The 12,685-nt window shown below is 40.0% G+C and overlaps 1 protein-coding gene across 2 annotated transcripts in view; it reads left to right on the forward strand.

Annotated features, from left to right (window-relative positions):
* LOC131772188 (A disintegrin and metalloproteinase with thrombospondin motifs 9) overlaps positions 1 to 11,986 on the forward strand; it is a 47,312-nt gene extending 35,326 nt beyond the window's left edge. For both annotated transcript variants that reach the window (XM_059088086.2, XM_059088092.2), the window contains exons 48-65: positions 442 to 591; positions 1,047 to 1,196; positions 1,815 to 1,964; positions 2,242 to 2,394; positions 2,887 to 3,060; positions 3,453 to 3,632; positions 3,971 to 4,141; positions 4,425 to 4,601; positions 5,022 to 5,192; positions 5,567 to 5,743; positions 5,921 to 6,062; positions 6,369 to 6,460; positions 7,379 to 7,473; positions 8,116 to 8,252; positions 8,658 to 8,752; positions 9,325 to 9,429; positions 9,763 to 9,859; positions 10,181 to 11,986. In XM_059088086.2, the coding sequence (XP_058944069.2) occupies positions 442 to 591; positions 1,047 to 1,196; positions 1,815 to 1,964; positions 2,242 to 2,394; positions 2,887 to 3,060; positions 3,453 to 3,632; positions 3,971 to 4,141; positions 4,425 to 4,601; positions 5,022 to 5,192; positions 5,567 to 5,743; positions 5,921 to 6,062; positions 6,369 to 6,460; positions 7,379 to 7,473; positions 8,116 to 8,252; positions 8,658 to 8,752; positions 9,325 to 9,429; positions 9,763 to 9,859; positions 10,181 to 10,197 (2,433 nt within the window). In that variant the 3' untranslated portion in view covers positions 10,198 to 11,986. The remainder of the gene's footprint in view (positions 1 to 441; positions 592 to 1,046; positions 1,197 to 1,814; positions 1,965 to 2,241; positions 2,395 to 2,886; positions 3,061 to 3,452; positions 3,633 to 3,970; positions 4,142 to 4,424; positions 4,602 to 5,021; positions 5,193 to 5,566; positions 5,744 to 5,920; positions 6,063 to 6,368; positions 6,461 to 7,378; positions 7,474 to 8,115; positions 8,253 to 8,657; positions 8,753 to 9,324; positions 9,430 to 9,762; positions 9,860 to 10,180) is intronic.
* The last annotated feature ends 699 nt before the right edge of the window (positions 11,987 to 12,685 follow it).

Here is a 12,685-nt window from a genome sequence, read left to right on the forward strand (position 1 = left end):
ACATCATGAAAAGAAAAAGATTATACTTTTTAATTAGATTCGCATGAAGTTTGTAATTGCTAGTAAACTTAACCCTTTTCAACATTTTGTATAGTGGTTGGAGAATTCTGAGAATGATTTAGCCACTTTTAAGTGCACGCGCTTGCTGTTGAATTGTTTCAAGTAATTAAAGAGTTATGACTCCATTCAACAGCCAGAAACTGTGTTCGTTCGACATAAATCTAGAACTCTTTAACCTTTTAATTTAGCAAAATGAGATCTGTCCGTTAACACAGCGATGGGTAATGAAATGAGCTCTCCATTAACTCATAAAATTCATGCATTTGGGTGAGTTTCAGTGCGTTGTTAGCGCTCTCGCATCGGCACTGCATTGTTAATCGCACGAAGTTTGAATGCTTGCAAATCGGGACCAATAAAGTGATTTTAACGATCTATTTCTAGTGCTCAGTTTCTTGTGGAAGTGGTTTCATACGGCGTATGGTTAAATGCAGCAGATCGGACGTCGCATGTGAATCAAGAAAGAAACCAGCAACAACAGAGAGATGCATTTTAGATGAATGTCCTAAATGGCAGACGGGGGACTGGGGTCAGGTAAGTGATTCAGTATGGTGTGGGCTTGTTTCAAAATGATTGTAACTTTACCCGGGATGTCTCACACTCGGGCTGTGTTACTGGATGACGAATAATTTTACCCTGGATGTCTAAGACCTAGGCCGGGCCCAAGGAGTGGACTTCAGCCAGTGTTATTGTAATTTTACCCTAGATATCTCAATCTTAGGTCGGGTTCCCCGCTGTGCACTTGTGTTTGCGTGTTACTGTGATTTTACCTTGGATCTCCTTCCTAGGAATTGTACTCAGGCGCACACTTGCGTGCAGACCTTGCTATCATTCTTTGGCGTAAATGCATAGAATGGCATGGCATGTACCCTTGAGTTATCCGTGTTCCCATTTTATCATTTTTGAACCAGAGTTAATGGCTCCTACTCACATCAGTTGTCTTGGACTAAAAAAATGGTTGGTCAGTCCCTTCATCTTTTGCTTTGTAGTGTTCAGTAACTTGTGGCGAAGGACGTAAACAGCGCAATGTCAGGTGTAGTGCGGGACTAAACAGATGCAATCCTAGAACCAGACCACAGACCTCTATCAGTTGCAACCCTGGTGCTTGTCCAGAATGGAGAGTGGCAGAATGGTCACAGGTAAGTCCTCTGACTACTCATAATGGCAGATCCAGAGGGATGGTCGGGGAGGCGGGGAGGGGGTCACAACCCCTCCACCTTTTTAAACCTGTGGGGTATTTATACCACATGTCTGACACCAAAAACTGTTGTAATGGTCACGAGAGTGAAGGAAATGATAACCAACTAAAGACCTTCTTGTCTTGTCAGTGCCTTGGGAAACATGTGTACTTATGTTAAGGGTTAATGAGACTTGACCTAACTTATTAACCTGACTCAGCTAGATTTATTTCCGGACGTACCGATCGATTCCCCCAGCTAGAAGAGAAAAAAAGACAGGAGAATACTTCCTCGAAATGAATGTGGATATACCAAAATTAAATCTCTGATAACTTTGCTGTCATTCTTGCTAGCCGTTGTCCTTTAATTCACGTTTTGTTACTAATTTTATTGTCAATTATTTACAAAAAATGAATGTCGCATTTAGATTTTGATAGACTGGCCTACCCGCCTGGTCTAGCTTTAGTAAACTTTCCGCGGCCAGGAGAATTAATTATAGAATTGCAAAAAAGTTAAAGTAAGGATTGTTGTTGCAGTTGTTTTCGTAGTTGTGAATTAAGTTTTTCTTCGTTATTGTAGTGTTCGTCCTCTTGTGGCGAGGGATTCAAAGAGCGGGTGGTCGAATGTGATGGGGGACCAAATACTTGCGACCCTAGGGCCAAACCGACAAACAGATCCCGCTGTAACTTGGGACAGTGCCCACACTGGAAAACAGGAGAATGGTCTAAGGTACTGTGGTAATGTTTATTACAGCTCTGTTGTAATCAATCATCGTCGATGTGATTGATTCAGTGGTCGTTGCGCCTCTTCGAGGAACCTCAATTTTGCCTTTCGCTTTCTTAAAGGGAAACTTAAGTACAGAGAAACTGATTTTTGATTTGAATAAGCTGTTATTGTAGACCCTTTTAAAACACCTTTACCGTTGCTACTTTGGGAAGGTGTTGCACAACCACCTCCAAAATATGTGCCACCTTAACTGAACTATCTTTTTCGACTTGTTTGGCAGTGTTCGGTGACTTGTGAAAACGGATATAAACAAAGACTGGTAGAATGCCTCAGCGGAGTGAAGGCGACTTGTGACGAAAGAACCAAACCAGAGTCGATAATTCCTTGTAAGCTTGGGCCCTGTCCAAGATGGAACACCGGAAGATGGACACCGGTAAGTTGTCTCTGAACTCATTTTGCGATTTTACGTCCTTCATTGGAGCGCTTTTCGATCGATGGTTCTATACTCTCACACTTTTTCGTTTGCCTTCCAGAAAAAAGTCATAAAAAATGTGTTATTATTCCATTCCCATTCCAAAACGATAATTGTTGTATAACATCAGAAATTTAATGTTTTTACGAAGGACGTGCCATTTTTTTACTTTAATTAAAGGTTACCATCGTATCAATTCAACCTCTTCGAAACACCCATAATTCAAGCTTTATGTGATTGCAACACAAAAACTCTTCTGGTGGCCCCCATTTTTTTTTAAGCAATTAGCGTATTCAAGATTCATTTTACTTCAACGTTTAAAGAGGATCTGTAGTATTGATGCGATAATCGAAAGTGGCTCAAGAGAGGGTTACTATTGATTAAAGAACTGTTTATTTACATATTTAACGAAACCACCTGAGAAACTTATTAATGTGCTTGATCTTTTTGCAGTGTTCTCGCACATGTGGGGAAGGACTAAGGCTACGATATGTAGGCTGTTTTTCTATAAAATACTCCCGTGTATTGAACGACGAGTCTGCGTGTGACATGACTTTGAGGCCTCCTTCAGCCGAAGCCTGCAAGATCAGAGAATGCGCTGATTGGCATACGGGAGACTGGGGGGAGGTAAGAGTCACCATTACGGAGCTCCATACCTAAGAAAATATGGTGATAAAGAAGAACTAGTACATGTTTGATTTTCACAATGCCAAAGGTAAAAATCAAAATGAAAACCATAAACCATACCGTTGAATTATTTCTCAGTAAAGATGGAGCTTGCATATAAATCGTTCCAGGTTTTCGGCAGGGACTAGAAAGTTTCGATGACGTTTGGCAGTATGACAAACAGGAGCTTTCATCGGAATACTCACATATTGAGTTTTCACCCAGACACATAAAAATTGAAGCCGTCTCGTGCAAAATAATGAACAATGCCTTCATCGATCATGATTATTGGAAAGTATTTCCTATGAGTCACTTCTTTGACAAACGAGGAATTTTTAATGGTAATTTTGCAGTGTTCTCGCAAATGTGGTAACGGAATCAGGAAAAGAAACGTTGAATGTAAATCAACGGAACAACAGCGCACACTTGAGGACTCTGCTTGTGCATTTAAGCCGAAGCCTTTCGTCCAAGAAGACTGCAAACTGAGGGAATGTCACCCGGATGCCAAATGGCGTAAAAGCACTTGGGGCAAGGTATGAGAACATCCTTCGTGATCTTAGGGGAGGTTTAACTTGACTGTCAGGAGTAATTGAATACGAAGGCTTTGCTTCTCTCATGGGTGAATCAAGAATACCCGGGGTAGCCTTTCAACCAATCACTCGCAAACTAGAACCAATTATGACTTAGTTAATTACGTTTTCCCACCCTTATGGATGTTTGCTTACTGGTATCATAAACAGACTGCCTCCAGGTGATGTATGTTTTGTTTTCCAAATAGCCGTAACGCCCCATTATGGATTCTCTTATAAGAGACAGTAATAAGTTAAGTAGCCTCACCATTCTTTTGTCTTTCTTCTTTGATTTTCATTAGTGCTCAGTCTACTGTGGAATCGGTGAAAAAACACGTGATGTGTGGTGTGGTACTAAAAACGGGGAAAAAATCGCAGAGGAGTTATGCGCGGACGAACATAAACCTCGAACACGCAGATCTTGTAACAAGCGACGACGCTGCGGTGAATGGGAGAGTGGAATGTGGAGCGAGGTAGCTACGCTCCTTTTGACAACTTCAATTTATATACTTAAGAGAGCAATTTAGTTTCCTCTCAATCCAGTGGTGCCCGATTAATTTCGACCGGAATGCCTGAACAATAATGTGCGCGCGAGAATCAGAGCGAGTTTGCATGTCTGCTGGTCTCGGTGATTCGTTCTTTCTCGTGCGCGTGTACCTTACGCCAACTTATCGCGAGTGTGTGGCGGAGACCACCTAAAGAGTGCAGACCGCAATTACAATTTTCATAAATATTATTTTACATTTATTCTTACAGTGTTCAAAAACGTGCGGAGAGGGTATAAGAACACGTTACATCAGATGTCATCACCAGCTGGAGTACAAAGGAAACATGTTCTGTGATGAAGAGAGGCGGCCAACAGAAAAACAGCCTTGTAACAAAGGGGCATGTCTTCCTACGTTGTACCGCTGGCAGATTTCCGGTTGGAGTCGGGTATGAAATGTTACCACTTCAGTCTCATCACGCCAACATTTCAACAGCCACACACTGGGACTTTAAACTTAGAAGCTCGTTGTACAGCGTGATCTATTCAAGTTAACAGTTCTACATGAAAGTACAGCTCAGGAGCTTTCATTTCAATACCTACTCACGAGAACTCCATTCCACCGACGCACCCTTTTTATAGCTAAAAACAGTATCGATTGAAATGTTATCTAGCCAATAGTCCAAGTTGGATTCAGAGCCATTCGGAATATCCTTGTTAGGAACATAGCATTCAGCGGAGAGTATCCTTGTTTCCCTTATCATTTGAAAAAGGAAACTACATGAATGCCCGAAAATAGCTGTCTGTAAAAAGGTTATGCGCGCCTATTTGGACATCTGTATAACCCCTTCCTTTGTTTCTACTTGTAGTGTTCTACTTCGTGTGGGTACGGGAAAAAGTATCGTAATACTTGGTGCGTTGACTTAGCGGGAAGGCAAGTTAGTAGTGAACGATGCAGTGCCGCAGAAAAACCTGAAACTGTTTCCTACTGCTTCGAAACGAACTGTCCACCCGAATGGAAAGCCGGAGATTGGTCGGAGGTAAATTATATACTCGCTGAATTACAGCCATTTCTGTTGTAGGGATTCGCGTGGCCTAATGCATGGGCTCATAATGTCTTGTTCTTTAGCAAGACAATTGACTCTCGAAATATTAGGGGTTTAGCCTGCGATAGGCTGGCATGCCACTTAGGGGAAGTAGCAAAACTTGTTGTCGCTAAAGAAATCAGGATGAACTCTGGTGGTTCGAGTCATTTTACTTGTACAGACGTTATCACTTGCTTTTGCTTCATGGCCATTGGCATGTATAAACGGCATGGCACATCTTCATCGGAAGAAATTTAATAGCATTTTATAGTTGTGGTTTTTCACATTAAATATCAAAGCACTAAAGCCATGAGTTCTTGTGCCTGCAGTGCTCCCAAACGTGTGGACGCGGTCACCAGACCAGAAAAGTGGGCTGTGTTGCAAAATATGGTAGAACCCAGTCCTTAGATATGCAATGTGACGCACAGAAAAGACCTGTTTCATGGCGATCTTGTAATTTGGGACGTTGTAACTCTCGGTTCTGGAGTGTAGGACCGTGGCATAACGTAAGTAAATTTATGTGTAACTTTCCCTTTACGCAAGGGAGTGGAGACGCATTAGACTGATAGCTGTTCGCACTTGTCTCTAACTCGAGAATCTATCTCTATGGCATCGGAAAGTTTGTCTCTTAACATAGAGTAGCCCATCATAAAACTTAGAACCCTGTCTTTATTTTCTTGCAGTGCAACGTCAGTTGTGGCCGCGGTAACACGAGCAGAACTGTTATTTGTTTGTCAAGAGACGGATCTCCAGTCAGGGATTCAAATTGTTTATCGCCTACAACACCCAAACCAGAAACCACTCGGTCATGTTCTATGAAAGCTTGTAAGTAACCTGAGTTTCTTTCCGCGGCACTCTGTCCACAAATCGGATGCAAATCTGAAACCAGCCACTTTCATTTTACCGCGCTTCAGACAGATGTAATGTGTTTAAGTTTCGTTGTTTTTGGTCCCTTACGATGGTTAGCTTTGATCTAAGCAGATATGTTTTCCTTTGATGTGGCTTTCAGATCAGGGACTTCAATTCAAACAGGTTTCTAGCTACTGCCGCCTATGAGACCTCTTGACGCTGTCTGTTTAGATACTACGTGTGAAAGAGCTCTAATTTCCAACTTAACGTTAAATTTAACAGGTCCACCAGCGAGCTGTAAGGATCTTCAATTAAATGCTGGGTTACAAGTGGATGGTGAACAAACTTTGACTGTCCAAGGAAAGAAACTTCAAGTAAGTCACCGAGCGCAAATTCCAATGCTCTGTTGAAAATCTCAGACTTGATCAGGTAAAAATAGAGTTATAAAAAAGAGCGCTTTTCAAATGAGTAAAGAAGAACAAAAAGCCAAGGGAAAGTCAAACACCAATGCCAGTAAGAGGAAAATGTTACAAAGGATCCGTAAGAGCTCACAGGTAAACTGCCCGGAGCGCTCACGACGAGCTCACGAAGAGCTCACGAAGAGCTTAAGGGTAAACTGACCGAAGTGGTCACGAAGAGCTCACGAAGATCTCACGAGCAAACTGCCCGAAGCGCCGGGAAATCCGTGTGACGACCAAGCCAACTAAACAAAAACTAATGCAATTCCAGTTTACTCAGAAACGAGATAATTTGGTTCTATCAACTGAGTTGATAATGCAACTTGTCCACCGTAGATAGTTTCTAAAACTGACGTTTCTAGCGTTGTTCCTTCGTCGGAACGAAAGAGCTAACCGACGAAGGGACGAAGCGACGAAGGGCTATCGCTCTTAACGTCAGCTTTAGAAACTCTTTACGGTGACCAATTTGGATTATCAACTCAGTTGATAAAATCAAATTCTCTCGTGTTATTCCTACCCCCTTTCCCCACCGACGTATCACCACAGTTTCTTTACGAACTAACCCTTTTAATAGCTGTAACAGATGGTTGCATACCTTCGTACCAACTGGAGTGCAAAATCCTCGCCGAGACTGTAGCAAACAATGGTTCTATACCTTTTTGATAAAGCTTGTTGCATTTTTGTTTCTGAAATGATCAAACATGGACTTCATACAGCCCAAATTTAGGTTGTTAAGGTTTGAGACATACGAGAAGTTACCTTATTCTATGAAAATTCAAGCGTTCTTCGTGATTGATATGGTGAATTGATTTGATTTCCTGTTGTTTTGTTCAGGTGTATTGCCATGCAATGATGTCAAAAGAACCTAAAGAGTATATTACACTTAAAACAGGACATTCTGATAACTTCGCTGAAATCTATCCAAAAAGGTAACGCCATCTTATCTTCTCTTTCAAAGGGATTTATTAGTCTTTGACTCATATATTAGTGCGGCAAGTCTATTGCACCTAAATGGAAAGGTATAAATCACCTATGTTTGTCTCAATTCGGAAATTAATAGGGAACTCTGAGAAATAATAGAAGCCTTCGTACTATTAAATCTTAATTGACTAGTAGGAAATTTTTGATTTCGTCTGGACTGTTTTGTGCTTGTCGAATAAAGCTCAAGCCCCGCCTATTTTGTGTGCCGTTTACATGGGCTATTTTTTGCCAAAAAATGACTGTCATGCAGTTATAGTAAGTTGTCAAATACTAAGATAAAATAGTTTTTGGCTAATATACCACGGCGTTTCGTCCCTGCCAGAAAATCATCAAACAATTTTCCCAATTTTTCAAACAAACTCGGCAAGTATCTTGCTGAAAGTCCCTTTGCAAAGTTCAAGATGTTGGCAGTCCAGCCCTCTATGAGCAAATGATTCTGAACCACATTTTCAAGGGATATTTTTACATAATAAACTATTTTGAAATACTTCTGTATTATTCTGCCTGTAAAAAGTCAGCCACGAAAGTTATTTCAAAACAAAGGTGCGTGCAGTATCAGTCAAAACTTATTGTAACGGTTTCTTCTGCAGGTTACGTGATCCTAGGAAGTGTCCAGCAAATGGCTCTCATATTGATGCCTGCGACTGTGAAGATGAAGATTTTAAACTGTCTGGAGGTTCCTACTTCTACAAGCTTAGAGTAGACTTGTCTGCCATGAAGATTATATGTAAGTGACACCATGTTCCCATGTATTTTAAGAGGTAATAGGCGACGTCGCCCCAAGTTTTGTCGACCCGAAGTATGGTCGCGTCGCTACCAAAGTGCAGTTGCTTCGCCTCCAACTACCATCTAGGGACCTGCTCTTTACATCATGTTAATATTTAAGTACTAAAGAAAATTGGAATACTGATACTTAGAATAATCATGTACGTGACTACAAATTTTGAAAGAATGAAACATAACTTCCCATAAAATTTTCCATGTTTTAGAACTCTATGGAGTTTGGAACAAGAAAGGATGAACATGATCTTTCTGATCTGTTTTAGAGTACTAAGCTCATATTCCACAAAATTTTTAGTGGTTTCTCGCCTCTTACAGCGTTTTTATTGTTATTATTTGATCCTAACCTTAGCGGAAGACAAGCAATTTGCAGTAAAAAGAGGTTTAAATCCACCGTCGTATGGCACAGCAGGAGACTGTTATAGCGCTCAAGGAAATTGTCCACAGGTGAGAAGAACGGAAGTGGACCTAAAACACATGAAAGTTAATACTCGTGGTTATAAGATGAGAAATCTTTGACTATGTAATGAGTAAGCTTTCGTTTAGCGACAATAATAAGAGCAGTCACATAGTTTAATCGGTAGCCTGCGAGCAGAGGCCTTCATAATTAGCGCTGCAAGACGACCGTTTCTCCGCCCGGAGAGGATTTGAGACGAGTTGGGGAGAGGTTTGCGGTGGGCCAGGCATTACATTATCTGTTCCAGATCCCTTGTAGTACTCTCGCCGGCTCACGGTGATAATGAAGGCCTGCTGGCAGGCTAACTGATGCAAGTGTCACAAGGAGCCAATGAGAACTCATAGCAAATACATACAAATATCCTTGAACGCGCCGCGAAAACTGGGAAAACCAAACTGTGATTGGCTCACGTTTGGCATCTGATTGGTTGGGGGACTAGCGCTAGTTCCTTAGACAAATCAAAACTGTAACAAAATTCGCTGACTTTTGACTGGCGAATAATCAAAGAATCTTCTTCTTATCGTTATAGAATCATTAACGTTAATTTTTTTATATTTTGCAGGGTCGTTTTAGTATTAATTTAAAAGGCACTGGTATTAGATTAACTTCTAAAGTGATGTGGGGTTCAACTGGCCAGGCTTACTCGCAAATTATATACAGATACCGGGTGAGTATATTTAACAAACAGCCTCAACGTCTTTGTTTGCTTTTTCAGTTGTAGATCAAAAATGACGTCAAAATGCGCTAAGAAAAAAACCGGTGCCTCACGAGCTGCAGGCGAGATTGTCGTCGATATCACAAAAATTTTTCAATTTTCCTTTTCGCGCTTTACCAATCGAGTTCTACATTTCTGTTAAAGATTTTCCCAAGTCGCCAAGAATTTGGTTTCTTTTTCTTGTACTTCTTTTGGTCTCTAGGAACTTTTTCATTTCTTTTTCACGAAGCTACTCAGTGACTGCAGTATATGTGTTCAATCGTAGTATCATTTTTTGTTGAACAGGAAGCTGAAGGACTTCGTGTTCGAGGTAAATGCGGCGGGCGCTGTGGAACTTGTAGCCATGAAGAGTATGGAGGGTTAAAGATAGAATTGTCCGAAGGTAAGAGAAAAAGGCCATTTCTTTGATGAATACTAAACAAATCCAAATAATCGAAAATGGATTCTTGATGTTTATGTCAATCCCAGACCCCGCTGACGCACGTTTCCCTTTGATTCCGCAATTTGGAATGCTATTGTGATTTAGCAACTGTGAGACTCGACCTGAGCTCTCGCATACTCGTCTCCAGGCTTCAAATGAGCATAACTATCCCACAATTCCTGCCTAATTGCGCTCTCAGTACTCCAGAATCAGAAGGTCCTCATAAACTTGTTCATAGTTTTGATTTGATAAAGGTTACAAACGGTACCTTTTCTTTTTCAGATGGAGATGGAGGTTGAAAATCAGTTGTAGGTCTTAGAAATTTGTTTCATTGGATGTAAATATTTCCAAGCATAGGAGTTTTAAATTGCAGTTCTTCAAATGCTCATTTAACATATCAATTTATTTCAAAATTCGACTACTCACAGCGGCCTTTGAGTGTCAAGATTTTATTGATGTCGGGAAAATATGATTTTAATGAATGTCCCATTTCCAACTTTGTCACGTTACCTGAAATCCGTGACGCATAATAGAGGGCCATTCTCAAAGATTTATGCGTGACATCTGGATATCACGCAAGCTTGAATAGTACGTTTAAGAATTCGTTAACAGCAGGCTTGAGAGTAACCTTTTTGAGAGAGCTATTTAGGAAGATGTATAAACTATTTGAATATAACATTTAAGCGTTTTAGATAGGGTTTTGTGAGAATAGATATTTTCACTATATATATTAAATTATTTTCTTACTTGGCAGATAACTTTAAATTTCGAAAAAACGTTTAATCCCTATTGTGCTTGAAAAATAGTTTTAAGAGCGGAGATTCTTTTATTCTTTGATAAAGAAAGAAATCCAAACACTGCTTCTCAAAATAGAATTTAAACATTACAGCTCTCTTAAGCTCCAAAGATCTTCTTTCGGTGAAGAGATTCAGTATAATTAAATTATTAATTCCAGTCCTATATTTTTTTTTTTTGGAAAATCAATTACATTTTAATCGATTGGCAGACCGTTGTGGATGATAAATATATATTCGGAAATCGGATGCCTCTACGTCGAAACTCAGATATTGCAGGCGACAAAGTATGTTTGGTTTATTTAAAAGATTTCCTCTTCCACTAACGACAGACGCGGCGAGTATCTATTTCTTGCAGGAAAAGAAACATTTTTAAATAGATACAATTAGCAGATTTGTCGTTATGGTGAAATCAGATGAATGTCAGTCACGTCAGTATCTTAGCAACTACACACCTATCCCTGGGTTAGGGGTTGTTTTGTTTTGTTTTGTTTTTTTGAGGGAACGGGGGGGCTGGGTGCGCAGTGCCCGGATACTGACATTTATATCGGATCATAATTAAGTAAAAATTTACGAAATTCTACTTCTTTAGTATAAAAGGGCTCTGTCAGCTTGGAAAATTAATTCGTGTATTTCATTAAGACAAACTTTACCAGGTTACCTCATCTTCAGTTCTATAGTTTGTTTTATTTTGTAAAATTATTTGGCACTTACATGATCCATATCAAGTAATGTAAATTTTTTAGCATCGGAGCCAATAATAGTTTTTCGAGGTATGTTCATAGTTAATAATAAGAGCATGAGCCGTTTAGATTTTATTTTTCCACTGAAATATCGCAGAAGTTGTACAGATTTCAACTTAAAAGCTTATGAGCAGCATTTAAAAATTCTATATTTATTAAAGAGCAGATAAAGCAAATTTTTATTTTTTCAAAAATTGAATTAACTTTTAAGCAACTTGATCATATTAACGCAATCTACTTTAAATAGTGAGCAATGATAGGAAATAACAAATTTAGATAAATATGTTTCAACGTAGCTTCTTCGTTTGTCACGCAATGATGTTGACATGCACGTTCGATCATTGCGTGACAAGCATGGCAACGGTACGGTTTTTGGAAGAAACGCACGCGTTGTCACACAACCAAACACAAAAAGACAAAAGACAAAAATGTAGAGATTTATATATAGTTGAAGTTTATTTATTTTAACTAGCTTGCCCCGTTCAAGCGGCTGCTAGTATGCCTGTACAGATTTTAAAGATACCACTTATGAAAATAAATATGACAATAAATTTGCGGGCTTGATGTGTTTCCTCCCTCCCCCCCTCCCCCCTTGCTCTGGAAATTTCTCCCCTCCCCTTCCCTCCTTACCCCAAAAAGCTTTCTCGGTAACAAAGTTTCACTTCCCACCCCAGAATCAGAATTACCGTTTCTATGGTTTTGGTCCATCTCTTGTAAATCACTTAAAAAATCTTTTAATCTTCTGGATATAAATTCCCCTTTCCAAGCTCCTAAAGCCCCTGACGTACAAGGCCCCTTTCAATGTAAGTAGCCCCAAGTTGGTAAAGATGAGTATGGGTGTGTGTGTGTGTACTGTGAGAGGGGAAGAAATTTTTGATCAATATCAGTATCTGGGCAACTGTCCACCTACCCCTCCCCTAACTCAACAATAGTCAATTGATAAAAAGTGAGGGTTAATGTTGGGGTTAAGGGAGGGTTAGGTGGGCAGTTGCCCAGATACTGATATTGATCCGAAATTTTTATCAACAGGAATCCTTTTTAAGGGGGCTACTTACACTGAGAGGGGATAAAATACCATTTACAGGAAAGATTTAACCTTTATATTTTAAATTCCAGACTCAAACCTGCGAGTATCTTTTTATAAAGAAGGCAAGGGGAGGCTTACATAACTCGAATCTCGAAACAGCGAGACATCCCTTAATCATCATGAATTACGGCTCTTTGTTATCCTTGCATCTCTTGAGGTCGAA

The sequence above is a fragment of the Pocillopora verrucosa genome, chromosome 11, assembly GCF_036669915.1.
Source record: "Pocillopora verrucosa isolate sample1 chromosome 11, ASM3666991v2, whole genome shotgun sequence".
NCBI classification, from domain to species: Eukaryota; Metazoa; Cnidaria; class Anthozoa; order Scleractinia; family Pocilloporidae; genus Pocillopora; species Pocillopora verrucosa.